At 39.0% G+C, this 20940-nt stretch overlaps 1 protein-coding gene across 3 annotated transcripts; it reads left to right on the top strand.

The window, feature by feature from the left end:
• Positions 1-3309: 3309 nt before the first annotated feature.
• kras (v-Ki-ras2 Kirsten rat sarcoma viral oncogene homolog) lies at positions 3310-16105 on the top strand. Of its 3 annotated transcripts, none has more exons than XM_084933065.1 (6): positions 3310-3590; positions 6470-6587; positions 7359-7537; positions 9093-9252; positions 11708-11823; positions 13559-16105. In XM_084933065.1, the coding sequence occupies exons 2-6, from the start codon at positions 6477-6479 to the stop codon at positions 13674-13676; spliced, it is 684 nt and encodes a 227-aa protein (XP_084789191.1). In that variant the 5' UTR covers positions 3310-3590; positions 6470-6476; the 3' UTR covers positions 13677-16105. The 3 variants fall into 3 exon arrangements, with proteins under 3 accessions (XP_084789191.1, XP_084789189.1, XP_084789190.1); XM_084933063.1 differs by having other exon boundaries at positions 3315-3590; positions 11708-11831; positions 13560-13671; XM_084933064.1 differs by lacking the exon at positions 11708-11823 and having other exon boundaries at positions 3321-3590; positions 13560-16105.
• Positions 16106-20940: the final 4835 nt, after the last annotated feature.

Genomic DNA, 20940 nt, shown 5'->3' with positions numbered 1-20940 from the left:
ATACACTGTGAGGGGGAGGATGACTTCCAGCCAACTTTTACAGATCCGCAGACTTTTTAAAAGAAGAAGAAAGATACCATGCAGGGTTTTCTTACATAAGGAAATACTGGGATACGGGGGGATGTCGCGTAGGCTGTGACTGAAAATCTGCCCGTGAGAGAGCGAAAAAGCTTTGAACTACAGTTAGACTGCACCAAAAGAGTGAAAAATAGACATTTAAACACCATCGTGTTTCACTTCCAGTTCTGTTGAGACGCCATAAAGGCAAGCTCACATAAAGAGCTGATAAATCAACATTGTATCATCTAACTGAAAAAAGGTCAAATTGGTGCTCTGAACACTTTTTTTTTTCAAACAACATCATTTACACTGTCAAATATTCATATTAGAAATCACGTGAATTAATTTGTAGGCTGCATTTACATTCCCTCAGTTTCTTGCAAATACACAGCATGTAGATGCATTCAAACTGATGCAAATGATGAAGATGAGCCTACAGCAGTGAGGCCACGTATAAACGGAGGCTTAGTGCCCTCTTGTGACAAAACAGACTTTCCTCTTAAATTCTTAACTCTAAGGACAGAGAAGTGGTGCAATCAGTGGTTTAAGTGCTCTTAACCAACACGTCTGGTGAGGTTTACATTACTTCATCAGAGGTTTGGTATAAATCTATACATTTTTATTTTACTGATGTGCATAATCGCTTTTGTAATAACCAATTTGATCTTTGCCAAATTGCTTTCAAAACTAAAGCACAGCGGAGTGGAGTGTGTCAGTAAGTTATACCTAAATCAAATACAGTTTCATTAGTGTTACTGGTTACACTTGTGGCTTCCTGTTAACACATCCTATAATGTCTGATATATATATATATATATATATATATATATATATATATATATATATATATATAAAGGTCTGTTAGATCATTTTCAACATATATTGTGATCTTTAAAATATATATTTAGTCACCTTATATTCTTGGATTATTGTACACAAGCTTTTTATTCTACATTAGGTGTCTCTTCATTGGATGAGCTGCACAAGGCAACCCTATGATCAATGGCTAGGTGCTAAAATTCTGATATGCACTTGGGTACTAGGGTACTTTGACTGTAGGACCAACATATAGGATACTGATCTAAAAAGTTATGGAACACTTTTTGTTGTTGTTATTTTTTTTTAATCCAGCTTTGGAAGGGTTGATGATTTTGTTCTCAGAAATGAGACACTACATGTGGGGGTAAGCGGTAGTTCAGGTGGTAGAGCAGACCATCTACCAATCAGAAGGTCGCTTGGTTGATCCCCGGCTCTTCTAGTCCATGTGTTGAGATATCCTTGTATCAGTTGGACTGTGTGTGTGTGACTGTTAGACAAGAACTCCTTAGTCATATATAAAAGTGAGGTGTGAACGAGACTTAAGTAAAAAGTGCTTTGAGTGCTCAAATTGAGTTTTCCTCAAAATGTTCAAACAATGAGTAAAATGTGTCATAGCACAGAAGCTTCTTTAATGTGCAGTTAAATACTTGGAGAGTGACACATTGGTTTTTGTAGTTTTGCCCCTGTGTGACACCACTGTAGAATCTAAATCAAACAATCCAGATGTGACTTGAGTACAGATTTTTAGCTTAGCAAAAAAAAAAGAAAAAGAAAAAAAAAAGACATTAACTATTGAAGAATTAACCCTCTCAAGGCAGGCATTGCCGATTTGCAACAGTTGAAAACTAACAACCTGATTACCCCACATACATATTTTATGAGTTTTTTTTACTCAAAAGTACCACTGCAGGACTTGGTTGTGCATTAGCAACAAAAACTTGAATTTGAGCCTGAGAGGGTTAAAGCATTTCATTTTCTGAGGCTTAGAGGTAATATGACAATTGTCCACCAAAATTAAAAAATGTGTATCTTTGTCCAAAAACTTATGGACGTGATTTTACTGATGAACATGTGGCTGGAACACGCCTGTCACTGTGGAAATTACTTTTTGTCCAAAATTTGCTTTTATGTCTGCCTTTGATATGTGTAGTTCAATGGTGATACGACGGTTAACTATAGTTAGAGTTTCGTTGGTAGATAGGAGGGTTTGGGGTTTTTTTTTTTGTTCAATTAACATTTGAACCGTGTATGACTTTGAAAAGAGGGAACTTAAGAGTTCCCTCTTTTAACTACTTCCTTAGTTTTACACACTGTATATATTTTTTGAGATGTAGATACAATGCAGCATTTTCTCTGACACTAATGTAAAATTCCAGGCACAGATTATGATAATTACTGTTATTTGCTCACAGTATAATGAATGATGCGACCTTAATACGTTTGAGCATTTGATTATAGTCTTTTTCAGCTGTAAAGTTACCTCTTACCTGTACCTCTCTGACCTGGCATCTTTTAAAGTAATGAAAAAGTGATTCAAAATTGAAAAAGTGATTCAGATATTCTCAATTTACACATTTGTTTCACAGATGATCTCTAAATCCAGCAGCACATGGAATTGAGAGCTCAATAGTGCCCTCTAGCGTGTCTGTTGTACAATGTGAAAGCAATGCATTGGGTTTTAAAAACAACGTCATATTATTTTACGGTACAAGAACGTATTATGTTTGCTGCATGTTATTTATTTAATGTTTTTAGTATAAGGTCCCAGACAGAATCCACTAAAACAACTTTTCTGATACAATGGGCAATAATCCTCATGACTAAAAGAGAAAACAAAACAAAACAAGAAACAAACAAAAACATGCTATATGCTGTTCTTTCCTTTTATCCTTAACATAAGTTTGGGTTTTGTGTCCGTCTTTTGTTACGAACGCCTGCACATACAGTGCGCAGGAGGAACCCTTGTGAACACGTAGGAAAACTGACAAGGGATTGCCAAATCATTTTCCTGCCTGGGAATGACGTCCCTCCTGCACATTCCAGTTATATTTAGAGCCTATAAATAGGCTCGTGGAGTGCCCCCTAGGCTTTGTTGACTGCAGGCAGCAGCAGTCAGAGCACAAGTCCTACAAATTGTGACCTTTGTGGGTATGTCAATGAAATCATTTCAATCATTAAAGTGTTGATATGAACCTCTCACTCTGGTTAAAAAATAATAATAATTTTAAAAACATACATATGTGAATTAAAAAAGACAGGTAACATTTCCACTACTAGTAGAATAATCAGTGCTTATATAAATCTAGTCATAAATGAAAGCTGTGTAAAAGAGCTGCAATGCGCACACAAATGACAAAGTACAGTGTATTACAACTCATATTGCGACACATACACACATCGAGAGATAAATGCCCCAGACCGGTTGAAATCCTGCTATGGTTTATGGGTAAAAGTACGCCTGGTATCCGCCCATATACGCGTAAAGCAGGCCAGACGGAGCAGCTAGGCCGGGGCGCTGGATCAAATGGAAAGTTCAATCGATTAATTTGCTCACTTTTTCGCATGTTCTCTCTTGCTTGTGAACCGACGACAGATCAACTTAAATGCGGGAGTTTTGGTGAGAAATAGGAAATGCAGAGATCGTGTGAAACGAGAGGAATATCAGCTTGACTCGGTCGCTACTTCGGACGCGGAACTCCACTCAGTAAAAGGTAAAACAAATGGAGGAGATTATTACATGTTGGGCCCCCTTTCCTTTTTTTTGTAGTGCTTGTCGAAACATTGTTTTCACTAATGTAGTTAGTCGGTCACCGTGCCCGCTATCTAAACACTAAGCAACACCGCTATAGTGGTATTATTCATTTTCGGTTTTTTGAACTTAACTACGCCCAATTGTTAACCTACCGTCTGGCCCTGCAACGCAGACCTGTGAGCTAGCTTATCAATGGCGGCTTCAAAATCTGGCACCCTTCCCCTTTGAATGAATGATAACGAGTGTGTCGGGGTAGGCGGTGCAGCCAGTGCTCCTTTTAATGAATTACATTTTTATAATACGTTAAGTTAGCTGATGTGGTCTCATGGTGAGTTTACTTTCGAGGCTGTTGGCGAGCTCCAATGCTAAGCTTGCTAGCAGCACAGCAGCCTGGTGCTCAGACGGTTTCACACAGCCTTTCTGGTAACCCTGTAGCCGCAAAGCGGTGAATTTAAATCCAAATCCCTGTTGACTTTTAAGTATGCTACTGATGTTTCTACCTGTTGAAGCATGATAGGTGGTCTTTCATTGAAAAGCTAAATCACGTAGCCGGCTAACCGTTCCAAACTAGCATAACGATATGTTTGCTAATAAATATCGACAAGTCTTCTTGTGTAATAGGTGATTTTTTTTTCTCCCGCAGTGATATTCAGTTCAGTGGGTTTTTTTCTTCCTCTATTGGGAATGTCCTTGATTTCAGGAATGTCAACATAAAGGTGGATGCACTGCATGCCATTAATGGGTTCAGTTTAAGGCAAGCTACAGCCACGAGTGGCACACTCCTATCTTAAGGAAATAAGGTTTCCATCGACCTTCCACAGCTTCAAAACTTTTCCACAGTTTGAAGCAGATATCTTTCACTGTATTAAAAAATAAATAAAATAAAAAATCTCAGTCCTTAAAACGCAAATTATATTTTCTTACTGGAGTACATTCCTTATTTTTAAATGGTTTGTTGCTTGACAGCTTGCTGTATTCATTCATTTTCCACTTCCACTGACTAGTATGCTGCAAAGTGACAGCATAGACATAGAGACGTGAAAGCCATGTGGCACACACAGAGGAATCGCTATTGACACTGGAATTGGTCTTATCTGTTCAGGTTAAAGATGAGGTTGTTTCTTTACAGATAGTAGGGCTGCACGATCTTGCATAAAATGAGAATCACGATTTTTTGGCTTAGAATTGAGATCACGATTCTCTCACGATTTTCTTTTCCAGTATAAATATTTATTGCACTTATTAACTGCACATCAACTTCGTAACAGTTGAGACTGAACATAAAAACAATAAATAAACATAAAAACAACAAATGTCTCACGTTTTGTTGCCGCAAAATGTTGTACTGCTTGAAATTCCGTCTCCACCATTGCTCGACACTGCGTGTATAGAGCAGGTAGTGCAACAATAGAAAAATAGTTGCGGGACGGCACTGTGTAGCGTTTGTCTAGGGTGTTGATCATTTTCCTAAATCCCTCGTTTTGCACAGTGTTGATGGGAGCCATATCTTTGGTCAGGTGATAAGTAATAGCCTCCGTAATTTCTTTGTGCCTGCGGGAGTTCGACGTGTACAGGGAAGCGCTGTATAAGGTTCCCGTTATTGATGTTTGGGTGGTTGACCGGGACGGATTTTCTCCTGTCACTTTCTCGTCATCCCTGACGTGCTCTCCGTTGTTTTTTCCCTGCTAATTTTAGCATCACACGGCACAGCTTCTGTATCACGTGGTATAAGGCTCCGCCCTTGTCATTTGTTGAGCAGGAAGAGTGAGCGCTTGTTTTCATGCAGATTACGTCCCGGATCAAAATGCGGTACAATCGTCGTCGTCGTCTTTTTATTATTATTTTTTTTTAATCGTTGTCATTTGGAAATGAGATCGCACATAAGTATGAATCGAGATCGCGATTTTCTAACGATTAATCGTGCAGCCCTAACAGATAGCGTCCTCATCAATGACATGTGTAAATCACTTAGTGTGTAGATGAAATAATAGGGGACAATTTTGTAAAGAAAAGTGTTGTGAGCACAAACCAGTTTATTAGTAGTTGGGCAAATGCATAGCATTCTAGACATAGCAATAATATTTAGTGGCACTCCTCCCTGACTGCAGGCTCAGCCGAGCTGTCTGTGCTGTAGCCTCTGAAAAGACCAGCAACTACTATTGATGTGTTCCGCTCCACACAGCAGACAGACAGCAGAGACCCTCCCAGTTGCCTGTCAATTTTGGAGCCTTAATGTAATGTCATGGATTTCTGCCTGGGGTTGGCGTCTGTTGTGGAGCTGTCACTCAGAAAACACTACTGAATTTAGACATTTAATTATATATACGCATAATCTCATCTTTATGCATTTTATTTCACGTTTGATGTTTCTGACAATTGGGTTTTTTCTGTTTATACCCTCCATTTGCATACAAACACATGCAGATTAACCATCTATTGTGTTTGTGGCAAGCTTCTTCTACAAGCCTCTTGGTTAATACTAAAATGGGCATTTTCTCTGTGAAAAGCAAACTAAACTTGGTGTGAAATCTAATTTCCCAGTGATTCAGGTGTGTTATTAAAAGAATAGCTGAGGGCGAGTTGAGTTACTCACTGGAAGTGGTGTTCATATATTAATATCTTCTCATTCTGCCAGTCCTGAGTGTGCAGATTTCCAGTAAACAAACGGGTTGTTGTAGAGAAATGACAAGGTGTGAATGCGATTAGATTGTAAAATTGTTTTAAGTGGAAAATGCACGAGGCATTGATTATGCACCAAATAAACTAATACTTTCCATTTGACTTTCACTGAAGATAATCATATAATGAGATTGTATTTTTGTTTTTTTTAACTTACAGGTGAATCATGACAGAATATAAACTGGTTGTGGTGGGAGCTGGTGGCGTTGGCAAAAGCGCACTTACCATTCAGCTCATCCAGAATCACTTCGTAGATGAATATGACCCCACCATTGAGGTAAAGGAAAAATATAGAATGTTTCTGTTCCTGTGTCTTTGTGTATGTGTCGACATATGAAAGGGGGCAGCACAAGTTGTAAGTCCTGTTTTTTATATATATATATATATATATATATATATATATATATATATATGTATATATGTATGTATATGTGTGTGTGTGTGTATTCACAAAAATGAGTTGCAACAGGTTTTACTGGTTTAAGCTTTAAAGAGAGACTCCAAACTGGTTTTCTAGAACTTTCAATGGATGTCTTCCTGCCCGAGCTCTCAAAAGGCCAGTGATCAAACTAAGTCCCATCATGATTTCAATCAATTATTGATTTGTTGCTGGAAGTTAGACCCTTGATATAGATTAAATAGAAGATAGCATCCAAAGGTATGGCTGTTCACTGGAGCAAAGAGTAATTATTTGTGTTAGATGGGATTGAGTGTAGTTATCAGTGTAATAAAAAGCTGGAGTACGTCGACACGGTAGAAATGAGCTCATTGTAATATGAGGTCTGCTGAAAAATGAAGTGCCCTGCTAGTGTAATGAACAGAAGATGCCCTGTGGTATCTTTCATTGAAATCATCTCATAACTTTAAGTATCGCAATTATTAGATTAAAAATGCGATATCATCGGTAAATCACACTCAGCCAACACATTTAGAGTAACTTAAAATCTATTTAAAAATTATTAAATAAGCTATCATCTCATTGTATTACTTTTGTATTACATCTCTTAAAACCACTAAATTCCAGGATTCTCATGTGTTTTGCTTCCAGGACTCTTACAGAAAGCAGGTAGTCATTGACGGAGAGACATGTCTACTGGACATCCTGGACACAGCAGGTCAGGAGGAGTACAGCGCCATGAGGGATCAATACATGAGGACAGGGGAGGGTTTCCTCTGTGTCTTTGCCATCAACAACACCAAGTCCTTTGAAGACATTCACCACTATAGGTGAGCTAGGGGAGAAATTGCCTCATGTCTTTGTAACCAGTATGTAGTAGTTTACTTAAAACTAAGAAATAACATGCTGTATTTTGAAGTCGCTAAAGTGTATATATATAAAAATGTATATTTTTATATATATGGGGTGCAACGATACACAAAATTGACGGTTCGGTTTGATACTTTGGTGTCACGGTTCGATATTTTTTCGATACAAAAAAGTGTTCATGCCTTTGTAATTTATCACTTATTAAAATTATAAATATATATTTTAACTCAAAAGTACAGTTTTTAAATTTAATGTTGCTGAAACAACAGAATAAAAAAAAAAAAAAATCTATCTGATCGAGAAATCACTCATCTTTGGAAAAGAGAGTTTATTACAGAGAAATGGCTCTTTCCAAAATAAAAGCTATACTATACGCTTCTTCTGGGCTATATTCTCAGCAGCATATTAAACATATCAGGTCCCCATAAGGAGAATCATGTGCTAACGGCTGTCTAAATGACTCGGGTAAAGTTTGTAGCATGCGTGCTTGTTGTTTTCGTCTGCTTCCACTTGCCTTTGCACTAGGATGATGTCGGTGTAAATGTGCAGTCATATTCGTTGTGTTCCCTCTAGTGCCGTCAGCGTTAATCTCGTTAAAATGACATTAACACCGTAACGCGGCAAATCTCCGTTAACAAGTTACCGTGGATCGCCCCGTGCGTGGGGCTGGATGGCGTCAACACGTTAACAAGCTAACTGCGCTAACTGCGCTAACACACTAGTTCCCACAAATTGAGCATTGCGTGGCACATCCGACATACTGTTTTACTTTTGTCCATGACGCGCTTACCATCGGGGTCATGCTTCACATGAAAACCAAGATAGTTCCAAACGCCAGATCTGAATGAGGTTGGGGGAGGTTCAGTTTCGGGTAGCGTTGAGGCAGTTGCCATGTTGCAAGGAGCTTAGCTTCTGTCTTGCTAGCTTGCGCTGCGCTCAGTGGATCTGCACTCAACAGTGCAGCCTAGGCGGAGTAGTCGAACGCAGATCCACTGAGCGCTCAACACAGACAGCATCGTCAGAAGAAAAGTTGATAAAATAAATAAAAAAATGTTGTATTGTTCGATACATGCGTACCGAACCGAAAGCACTGTATCGAACGGTTCAATATCGATACGAGTATCGTTGCACCCCATGTATATGTGTGTGTGTGTATATATGTATACAGTAACCCCCCCCTGCCCCCAACTTATTGATATACTAAAATATTGTAAATATATGGGATCTTCTATTAAAATGTAAAAAAACAAAAACACTGTAGGAATTACAACTACAGCAGAATATGTGTATCAGTGTTCTGTAAGGGCCTGAGCTTAAGTCATTAATGTTCTTGTTTCTGAAAACTACAGCAACACTTGTAGTTTATAGGAAGTCATTCTGTACACTACAAGTGTTTTGTGTGTTCAGTGTGGTTTGTTTGTACAGTGTTTTCTAACATTGTATTACGTAGCCAATGGAGTACTACACAAGTAAAATGAAACTAAAACTGCAATTCTGTTCTGGCTGTGACTGTAGAGAACAGATTAAGCGGGTGAAGGACTCTGAGGACGTCCCCATGGTGCTGGTGGGGAACAAGTGTGACCTCCCGTCCCGGACAGTGGACACAAAGCAGGCTCAGGACTTAGCACGTAGCTACGGCATTCCCTTTATTGAGACCTCAGCCAAAACCAGACAGGTGAGACTCCCAACAACAGACTGGGTGTTGTCCTCAAGACTCAAAGTGGCTCATTTGTCAACTCTGTCACTAAACTGTTGTGGGGTTGCACTGGAGGTATGGAGAGCATGTTAAATGGTGTGGAGGTGCATGTGGTCTCAGGGTTATTGGTCGTTTTGTCATTTCCATAAATGTTCCTTTCGTATCAAATTGTTTTTTCAGAAAAGGTAAGCTAATGGTAATTTTGGTAACACAGCTGGATGATTTTGGGAAATGGATCACAAGAATGTGATTGAATCATGAGGGATTATTGATTTGTGTTGCTATCTCTGGTCTTTTTTTTTTTTTTTTAAAATGATGATCTTGCTTGAAATTGTCTCAGGTAACACGCTGTGCATCATTAAATCTTTTTTGGTTAATTTAAATTTAATGGGTGACAATGTAATTATTGCATGCTGCTTTGTCACGGATATGTGAATTAAATCATTATTAGCCCACCTGCAAAGGATCCTGCTTTATAAATAATCAGCAAATCGGTGTCAGGGACTCTGCATGAAAGGGCAAAGTGTCGGAAATTAATCAGAGGGTTAATGATTCTGCTTACTGGTTGCTGTGTCTGGGGTTTTGGAAGATTTGCTGTGATATCAGTGGTGTGTGTTGTGGGCATGGCTTTAGGTAGCAGACTGGCTATTGGAGTGATCTGTAAGCGCATTTTAGTGTTCTCTGATCTGGGGTGAATCATAGTTCCTTTTGGTGCAGGGAAGTTCAGTGTCCACACAGTGCTGCTTCTATTAGAACTGGAACTATTACATTTATTTGAAGCCACTCATGGCTACTCAACTCTTAAATAATTTAATCTTCTCTGGAAATGCAAAATGGGCACTATATACAATTTTAAAATGATATCAAACAAATACTGTTATCACTCGCCCACTGCAAGCTTGGAAGGTGTCTGTTTTTAAAACATCATACAGTTTTGGAACTTGCACACGTTACATGAATAACGAAGGAGGTTTTGGACACACCAACACAGTCCTCGCTCACGACCTACCCTGCTTGCCGCATTTGCCCCCCCCTTTCATCTTAAAAAATAAAGTTCTGGAGAAGCATTTAAGCTTGTTCTGCTGGAAGTAATGGTAACTCCATTTCAGATTCCCAAATGCATCTGCTAAGAATGAGACTTTCACTGAATCATCTAAAATTGGCTGTGGTGCAGAGGCCAAAGGGGATAATTGGCTAAATTAAAATCTGGTGGCTTAAGCTTTGCTTTTTTTTTTTTTTTTTTTTGCTTTTTTTTTTTTTTTTTTTTTGGTATTGCAAATATATTCATATTGTGACATTTTTATTATGACAAAACTCAACTGGCCTCCATCTAGCAATGCATTCCCTGACCACACCTCCCTTTTGTACTGCACCCCTATGTTTGATGTTCAGGTCACACCTGTAAAGTTTAACTGCGTCTTACATAGTTGTAAAGGTATCATATTCATAACAATCTGTCCACAAGCAGATATAAAACCACAAGCTAAAGCAAAGAGAGCCACCTTGTCTTAGTCCTCACTACAGTAGATGTCTCAGGGATCTTATTTACCATCACAGAACACTTGCATACATGTACTCAGAAGGTGAAAATAAGAGCAGCCACACTGGTAATCAAAATTCTGAACCACTCCTGCACCATATTACACCTCTCCACTGTCTGTTTACAGTTGTGGTCAGAAATTTACACAAGCTCAACAAATTCTGCCAAGAAGGGTGGTCAGCAATCCAGCCAGAACTATGCCAGAAGCGTGTTGATGGCTGGTGTCTGGTTGAGGTGCAACTCACTAAGGGACATTTAGCCAAATATTAGTGGGGGCGTGTCTTTGTATTTGAGCCAGTGTGGATTAGAGAAAACTAAAATGAACTCCAAGCTCAAGCTTAAAGAAATATGCTGTACAATCAGTTGAAAGAAAAAATTAATGGCCCAAAATTATCAGGACATTCATGCCCACGATAAGTGAATTAAAACTTCTGACTACAACTGTATACATATACTCAATGCGTTGCACTTGTTTTGGACTGATGTAGCTGAATACACTGCTTTTGTCAGTTTCAATGTGGGTGGGAAAAGTAAGGAGACTACTGTGCATCATGGCTTAATAGTAGTCAGGTCAGGCAACATACTGAATCCAAATATTTGTTTTCTGAATGACTTAATATTTATTTCCTCTCCTTAAAAACACTCAAATTATCTTTTTAAAGATGTGGAGGGGGGAAAAAAAATCAACATTTATACTCATCCATATCCCAAGATTTTGAAATCAAGTGTTATGCAGAGGATTAGGCAGGGCAAACTTTGCAAGTAGACCTGCACCGCCAGTTTGCTTTACTCCTTCGTATTTGTAGTTTGTAACAAATGCATCCAAATAGTATGTCCTCCCCCCTCCTCCTGTGTATTCCTCAACATTGAGGAAAGTTGTGTTTCATACTGCAGAGAGTGGAAGATGCCTTTTACACTCTGGTACGGGAGATCAGGCTGTACCGGGTCAATAAGATCAGCAAGGAAGAAAAGACTCCGCGCTGTGTCAAGCTTAAAAAGTGTGTTGTGATGTGAAGGGGTAAGTGTATGCAGCCGCACACCCACCAGCTCTGCGTGTGTGTTGTTAGTGGGAATTGTGGTGAAGGAAATGGAAGAAGACACTCAGTGAGGAGCTGGTGCTTCACATGTTCTCAAAGCTAACCTGCTGGTTTCTATTGGGGCTGTGGTGTGAGTCTAACATGAGGCTGAGGCAGCTGATGATTCCTGTCCTTTCAGTGTTTCTGTGTATCATGGTTGATTTTATTGAGTTTGTTTTCACACTGGATTGGTTTATGAGCCTAAAGAACTTTGATCTATGCAATCTAGTCTACTTTCACACTGGTGGACATTTGCATTATGCCTTCCTCATATAGGGGTGGGGATTTTTTTTCTCCCCTTATTTCCGTTATGAATGATGACTGCTCATTGAGAGATGTCAGAAAAATGTAACTCTGTAAGTAGAAAAAGCACGACTGAAGTAACAGTCTGCATAGAGTGAGAAATGTTACAAAAAAAACCAAACAGTGCCTACCTTATTGCTCAACTCGAGCATAAAAACTAACACGGCACCAGGTTTGGGTTTGTTTTCCGACTGTAAAGCTGGGAGTCTGTTTTCTGTCCTGTTTTAATCCAAACACGACTACTGAAATACATTTTCCTATAATGAAAGAAACCTTCTTTCTGCACTTTGGCAGCCAGACCTTTTCCTTTTAGTCAACCTGGAAAGGGGTCTGCACTTGTGTTCACACAGTCAGATTTCCAGGCTAACCGTTCCTAGATTCAGACTACCAGTGTGAAAGTGTCCTAATGGGCTGAAATCAGCATGAACAATGGGGTTTTTGGGCTGGTTTAGCCATCATGTGTGATTAGAGGATGTTACTGCAAACATTGGACTGAATCATTTGCTGGAATGTGTTTCTGCGAAGGATGCGCTTTGAGAAAATGGCAGAGATGTGTCGTCAACAAATTGTGTGCGTGTGGTTTTAAGGCAATTTTTCCTGCTGATACAAATCCCTCCTCCTTTACTCTTTGTTTTGTTTTCCTGCTGTCTTTGTCAAAACCTTAAATTGGCCTCAGGCTCTTTACTCTACTGCTCCTTACAGATTATTGTCACATTTACACACCGTTCAAAATGTTCATCACACATTTACGTCAGTGTGCCATTAAAACGACACTTGCTGCATTTCCATGGAGCCTGTTACTCACCAAGAATCTGAATAGGATCTTTGTGAGAGAATAAAAGCCTAATTTAAACACCTCTGTCAGAATAAATTGGCGTATTTATATAAAAAAAACAAAACAAAGTTTTATTACCCCTTTAAAACTCTTTTTTTTTTTTTTTTTTAAAGGGCTAATTTAAATTTGTTTATTCATTGCTTGTGAGAGCACTTTTCCCAGCGGTGCATCTTTTCCACTGGAACTATATTTTATGAATACTTCAGGTACATACATTTTAAATCCTGTACTGGTGCCAGACTGTGCTGATGACATTGAGAAACGAAGCCCATGTAACTGCAGCCACTGTCTTTGATGTCAGTGGAAGCACCACTGACTTTTATTCTGAAACACACTTTTTATTCAGCATGTCCTGAATGGTTCGAATCGGATTGATCCCCCGAATTGTCTCATTTAAAGAATGTACGCTTAATCAGAAAACAGACTTTTTATTTGGAGATTTTGATTCACTTTTAGTAGACAAGTTTACACAGTGCAGTCATGAACAAAGCTTCTTAACTCTAACGGTGCACACTCTCTGCTTGTTTTCCAGGGCGTTGACGATGCCTTTTACACGTTAGTGCGAGAAATCCGGAAGCATAAGGAGAAGATGAGCAAGGAGGGCAAAAAGAAGAAAAAGAAGTCCAAGACAAAGTGTACAATTATGTGAATAATGATTCCCTTTTAAGACAAAAAAAAAAAAATGCAACTATGTTGAACAGTTCAAGTAATACATTTTGTACATTACACTAAATTATTAGCCTATTTCTCCATACCTACACAATACTAAACCTGAACTGAATTTTCTGCCTTTTCTTTTTCCTTTTTTTTCTTCTTTTTTTTTTTCTTTCCTTATTTGCTTCTTTGGACACCAATAAGCTTCATTTTCAGTTTAGTGCCAGTTGCCCACAATATGGGTTCAAGAGCCTGATGAATTTAGAATTTTTATTTTTTAAATGATAATGCTGATTTGGAGCATTTTACAGAGCTGGGAGCGAATTGCATTGCAAATTATGTTTAACAAATTATTCATTAAACCTTGAGTTAATTTTCTCTTTGCTTGAAAGGTCATGTTCTCTAATGACCTTTTTAAAAATATGGGATGCCAAAGAATGAATTTTCATCCCGCTCACGTAGACAAAATGGATATGAAGAAAGGACCAACAGTCAGCCAGATGAGATCCAATGAGATCCAATCCCAGCCCCTGTGTTTTGTCCCCGTCTCTAACGACCTCTAGGTATGACATAGCTATGTCACTGATAAGTATGCATGCAAACTCCTACTCATCTCTGAATGTTTTAACACCTTCATTAGTTATTAATTAATTTGTAATTTGTCTTTTCTTAGTACTGTGTGTTCTTGCCATGAGGTGAGAGAGATTTTTGTTTTGTTTTTTTCCTTTTTGCATGAATTATGTCCTAGAAGACATGGGTAAACTGCCTCTGGTCGATGGATTAAACGAAGCCAGCGATAAAGAACTCTGACTCAGTTGGACATAGTCTAGTTTTTCAGGTTTTTTGAAAGTAGTTTTTTGCTTTTGTTTGGTTTTGTGAGAAATAAATCTGCCATTTTTTTTCTTTTTTTTTCTTTTTTTTTTTTTTTAAAAAAAGAAAAGAAGAAAAAAAAAAAGCAGAAATTCTAAGCAAGATATATATTTTTAAACCCATTTTTGTCTTAATAAGATGGGACTAGCAGCCACATTATGTGGGTCATTTTGTGTTGCCTTTTTTGACTTCGGTTAAAAGTTTCCTGCTTTTCTTTAGGCTAAGATTTGACTGTAGGATTGTTTTGATTCATCCTGACAATAATCATTTCATCAATATATGCTCAAAACAGCTGTTAACAGCTGTCCTTCTCCTTGTGGACTTCGTATTTGACCGTAATGTTTAGGTCCACTGCATAATTTAAGGTTTGTCCAGCAGCAGAACATAAGCGGCCACGGAGGTGTCTTGCGCACTAACTTCTTTGCTTGTGAGCAGCTAGAAAGCAGAACGAATCCTTTACGCAGCTGTCAAGAATATTTGTCTTGGTGTGGAGTCACAGAGGTTGTTCAAAATGTTGTCCAAATAAATTTTCAGATTTTGTTTAGCTTTTCGAAGAGGGTTTTGTTTTTTTCTTTCTTCCCTTCTCTCTCCTACTCCTTGGATTATTTTGCTTGAGTGTTGAAATTGTTTGTTGGCCTGCCTTTCAACAAAAATGATTGTCCAGCAAAATAATTTCTTTTTTTTCTCTCATAAAATGTGTTTAGCGTGGCGATGCAACTGGAACGGATGTTTGTAAATGAGGCAATAATTGCCATAAAATTGGTTCTTAGATTAAATCGTCTGACTTTATTACAAAAATAATAAAAAAGTCCAGTTTCCTTCTGGGGTCAGCCCCAATTTCACCATTTTCCATTGTATTTACAAACTGCTCATCTGGGTTTTTTAAATTTGCCTTTTATCTTTGCATTAGGTGCTACATATAGATGTTGGAAGAGCCGAAACATCATTTATTTTTTCCCCCGTGTACTCTAGAGATACACAAAATGCTCTTCTAGGGGAACGTTGTTATTCCCACAAAAAGTGATGTTTTGCTTTCAGGATTAATGGATTTTGACCCAGTTTATTATTACCTCTTTTTTTTTTCTTTCTTTTTCTTTCATGAAGTAGATGATAACTGTTGATGCAATTTTTTTTAATTATGGAACCCTCCTGTCCACAATACTGTTTCACAAGTAGTTTTACTGTAATGTTTGAAATGTTCCTCTTCCTTTTAATGGGTGCCAACAGCTGATTTCTGAAATGTATCATTTATACCTGGATCGTATTTTAACAACCTTTGTATAGTTGTGATAATGAGAGGTGCATATTTTGTAAATTGTGCTTCATTTCATTTGTGTCTACATGAATGTTGCTTTAATGGAGTTTCGCTCCGCTCTCTGTATGTGAACAGCGAGTGTGACTGGGGTCCAGGTTTAGGGAAGTGAATGAATGACCACTTTACATCATACCTGTGGTGGGCAATGTAGAGTGGTGATCTAATCTCAAATGAGTCTATTTTGCCATAAATCTCACCACTCCTATTTAATGTGTAATAAAGAACAAAGTAAAGAGGAACCCAACTATTTTTTTTTTTTTTCCCTGTTTCCTTCATAACATTAGTTTGTTTTCCATCACAGCACAACGAGCGGCTGGAGAATAGGAGAACGTAACTGCAGTATTGACACAAATTTGCAGTGATTAAAAATAGGATGCACGTTCATTCTCATTTTGTTCTTCTGATATTTGAAGACTTCGCCAGTCTTCCCAGTAGATGGCACTGTTCACTCAGTTTGAAAAGTATTACAGACGACAAGGAGCAGCTCTGTGAAGGCGCATTTCTCCATCTGCTCGCTGTAGAGTCAGCCGTGTTTTACCTGGTACATTTTAAAGAATATAAAAGCACTAAATATACTCAAGTCACAGCACAAATGTTTACTTTTATTCATTTTGAAAAGCATGGACAGGCATTTATGACAAGAATTAACCTCATGTACTGTCATCAGGTTCATTGCGTGCATGAAGTAAGTTGATATATTTTAATATGTATAAACAAAAAAACAAAAACGTGTTCTAACAAAGCAAAAGCTCCACACTTGAGGTTTTATTTGGGAGTCAGTCCAGAGTCCTGATTTGATAAGAAAGCTCAGCTTTAAATATACACACGATCACATTTGTCTTGTATCCTTTCTTTGAAATAGCTTGATCTTATTCTCCAGGTGTAACATAATGACCTCTTAATGTTATTTCATCTGAATGAAACCGGTTCAGTGCAGGCACCTTGGCAGGAATCTAACTTTAACTGTAATTATGTTTGCAAAGTCCAAACAGTTGGTTAAAACCAATTTTAGCTCATTAAATTTGCTAAATCTAAGTATTAAGAATTAGCATTGAATGGTGAATACATTTGCTATTTTTCTGAATGGGACAACATCCATTGAAAAGCTGAGTTGTGATGAACTGTGATTATAGTGATGTTAAAACATGCAGAGCTATTAATCGAAGAGACTTTAAAAATATTTTAATATCTGTTCCTGTCCTGTGTCCACATGTGACCTTACATCAGATGTTTCTTTCAGTCAACATTAGCGTTTCATTTATTCTTTTTCATTTGTACTTTTATGCTCCACCCCTCTAACTCTGACTAGATTTAAATGTATTTTTTAAAAGCATCCAAATCTTATTTACAGCTGTTCAGTACTGACACAGAAAACCGCTCCAGAGGTAATCCTTAACTTTGAATGAGAAACCAAGGGTGTTTTTCAGTGTAGCATCAGAATACTAATACCAGGCTTTAAACTTGAAAGAAACTGTTCTCTTTTATATTAATGTGCAAATTTTTGGCTTTCACTTTTTGCATGTCTTTGGAGCTTCGCCCGTGGCATGTTTTTGTTCAATTCGTGTGTTTTTCTCTCAAAAGCAAAATGCTGAACATCTTTCAGTTACATTCTGACCTTTCTTTCAATCAAAGCAACACTCAGGGTTATTGAAATATATACATACAAAGACTAATGGATAATAATGTAGAAAACATGGCTGTTATGGTCATTTTGTACTCTACAGTCTTTCTCTTTAACTCTAGAGTAGTTTCATTACTGTACCTTAGTGCAGTCTATTTTATCTCCTTTTAAGCCAGCTATCTTCTGATTGGCTGTCTCAGTGACATCACAAAGACCCAAAAGTAGAGAAAAATGATCCGAAACAGACTGTTTAGAGAAGTCTGAAACCTGGTCTGGGACTCACAGGAATTCCTTGTACTTGCTGACCTTATTCAAGATGAGGATCCTCCATTGCACTATATAGCACTCAAGTCCACTTTGAAAGACAACTACAGTACTTTGAAAGTAATAATCACTCACTGGCTGCTTTGTTAGGCACACCTGTTCACCTGCTCGTTAATGCAAATATCTAATCTACACACGGCAGCAACTCAAAGGCATGAGGACATTGCCAAGACGACCTGCTGAAGTTCAAACTCAGCATCAGAATGGGGAACAAAGGTGAATTAAGTGACTAAACGTGGCATAACTGTTGGCACCAGATGGGCTGGTCTTCTCTGGGATTTATGGAATGTACCTGCGACAGTTACAGAATTTCCTGCTCTAGTTATTGTGAAAGATGATCCCTCCTTATTGTAGCAGAGACCGACACTCTCCTTTCATATTTGCCCTTACTATTGGTTTTAACTCCATGTAGAAAACAGTGCAGAAGGCTGTTTTTAAATCTAATTGGCTGGGTAAAGTTTTGAGCACGTGTTTAAAAATTAATGATTCAAATCAAGTACAGATAAATTCAGCTTTATTTACCCCCACCTTAAATGCTGTAATCATAATTTCCAAATTAGCCACGGCCCTGTTTAAACATTTCTGTCATTGGCAGTGTATGCCTTTTGATTTTGACATATTGCATCCATGCAAGGAGTTTTAGACGTCAGCATGCTGCTGCATTTGCATAGTTTTATAGAAAGTCCCTTCCTACCAGCCCTTATTTACTGCTACAGTGACAGAAGTTGTCCTCTGGCTTCAACACGCAGGACTGTGTGTTGGAAAACGAGCTTGTTTAGTCATATTCTGTGAAGGGAGATGTCATGTAGCATCAAAGATGAGATATTTTCCCTTGCAGATTTTCAAGAAATAAATGCCAGCTAGATCATGCCCAGAGACAGTATACAAGCTTCAAAAGGACAGGCCTGTGTATGTGTCATATGCCGACAATGCTGGGGTAATTGGCTGCAAAACAATGGTTGGTTTCGAGGCAACCTGTATAGATATATCCTGCTCTGTATTACAGTCTATTAGCCAAAACTGTTTGTGACACTAAAGTTGTAATTATCATTTATGAATTCTTTTTATGCTCTTAACCAATTATAAATGAAAAATAAACGAGCGGCTTAAGCTGTTTTTGTTTGAATAGCCTATTTGATTGCTCGGTTTTCCTTTGTAATTATTCTGCATTGGATATGCCAAATAGCTTGTTTCAAAGGAAGTTAAGTTGTTTTCAAACTGTTGCTGTGAACAATAAACTATGTTACCATATTGTGACAAGCTCCATTACTCTGTCTTCCTAAACAATGGGGCTACGGTGCCTGCCACATACCAGCCAAGAGTGAAAAAGAGAGGAGATCTAATGAATTATGCAGAGAGAGCTTTCTCTCAGCCTGACAGTCTGAAACCAGCCTGGAGAAAATTGTAAGAGAAGTACGAGTCAGTTCAGCCATCACAAATCCCCCTCCCCTTCCCCCCAGGGACTGTCAAGGCCAAGGCCTGTCAGTCAAGCACCGTCTTCCTAAACTGTAATCTGGGGACAGCACTGAGAAGCCTGCAGGTCCGATAAAGCGCCGAAAAGATGCCCCAGAAACCAATCCACGATTCTCTCGGCTCTCGTCAGCGAGAAGGTTGGGCTGGAAAAAGACACAGCAAATGTTCTTAAATTGCTAACATCAAGCTTCAGACTGGGTCCACGCGCAAACCACACAGCCCAAAGCTGGCAATTTCATCTACCCGCTTGCCATGTGCAGGAGAAAGCTGGGTGGCAATCACTACTCCTGACCCCCGCGAGCGTGTGCGAAGAAGGGTGAATTCACAATCATCTGACCGTCCAACCCTCTGCCTTGTTAGTGCGGCGAGTAAGAGAATTTTCTTTTTGATTTTAATGAAGCGTGGCTTCCCTCCCTGGTAGGCAGCTGAATGCGGGGCTGCAAGAGCACAGTCTGGTAATGAGAGGCCAGAAGGTTTAGGTGTCTTCACACTACAGCACATAGAAGAGACTTAATACAGACGTGTTTTCAGCAGCTCAGGAGGAAGCGGAGAGCTGGATGAATATTCATGGAGCGGTGATGAATTGTGTTGCCTACAGCATCGTGCCACTTTGAAAGCCCTCATGCTGCTTCTTTTATCACAGAAGGTCCTTGGCACTAAACCTCATGGGCCACAGCACAGCGCTTCAGCATCCAACTACCAATTATCATCTGAGATCATTAACTTGTTATGTTGACACAAACACTGCAATTTCAGATGCCCCTCTATATTCAAATGACCCTATTCATGAGGAGTGGCTGACTGAGTTGATTGGATTTTTTTCTTGCATGCATCGCAATCAGTCAACAAGTGATGTTTGGACACAAAATTAATGAACAGCGTACAATGCTTTGAACTGTGGGCATGCTGTGTTTCAAGATGGATAAACAAGCCTCATAATATCTTAGAGTATGCATCAGTACCAATTGATGCTATAATGGCACGATGTTGAATGCTTGCTGCTAGAAGTGCACAAAGCATATTCTCCATGTAATGACGGCAAAGGCACAAGGCAGAAAGATAAAGGGATAGAAGGACAGAGGCGAGAAGGGTGGCAGGGTGGAGGGCGTGGGGATTGAGCAGCGTCATGTTCAACAGCCCCAGACGGGTGATTCATACCAGCTTCATCACTGGCAACAGACAGGACATCCAGGCCTTTATTACTACCATCCATCACCATCACTTCATCAATCTAAGCTCCTGTGAGCCAGCTCTCCAACTAGTCCCCAAACACCCATCCCAACATGCTGCTGGACAGAGATTTACACCCACCCACTAACATCCTCTGCCTCTGACTTTAACACAGACACACAAAACAAAAGAGATGAGCTTCTATGTCAACTTCAGTCTCTCTCTCTCTCTCTCACACACACACACACACACACACACACGCACACACACACACACACACACACACACACACACACACACACACACACACACACACACACACACACAGAGCTAGACAGAAAGACAGAGAGTTTGGAAAGGCCATTCTGCATGGTGTGAAGCTGTTTCCCTTAGGGCCTCTGACTGACAGGCTATCTTGCACTGTGAAAGCCACTTACACTTCAGCCACATCATGCCACCTGCTGCTGCTGCTGCTGACCAGAGTGT

The sequence above is a fragment of the Perissodus microlepis genome, chromosome 7 (genome assembly GCF_051167445.1).
Source record: "Perissodus microlepis isolate ML-2025 ecotype Zambia chromosome 7, ASM5116744v1, whole genome shotgun sequence".
In the NCBI taxonomy this organism is placed as follows: Eukaryota; Metazoa; Chordata; class Actinopteri; order Cichliformes; family Cichlidae; genus Perissodus; species Perissodus microlepis.
Note: the sequence above shows the minus strand (reverse complement) of the source record. Positions and strands in the feature narration are given on the sequence as shown.

Bases quoted from the DNA above. Each gene is read 5' to 3' on its own strand.
- kras (XM_084933065.1), top strand. From the start codon at position 6,477: ATGACAGAATATAAACTGGTTGTGGTGGGAGCTGGTGGCGTTGGCAAA. The intron at 7,538-9,092 runs GTGAGCTAGGGG...CTGTGACTGTAG, and splicing joins GAAGACATTCACCACTATAG to AGAACAGATTAAGCGGGTGA. The intron at 11,824-13,558 runs GTGAAGGGGTAA...GCTTGTTTTCCA, and splicing joins CTTAAAAAGTGTGTTGTGAT to GGGCGTTGACGATGCCTTTT.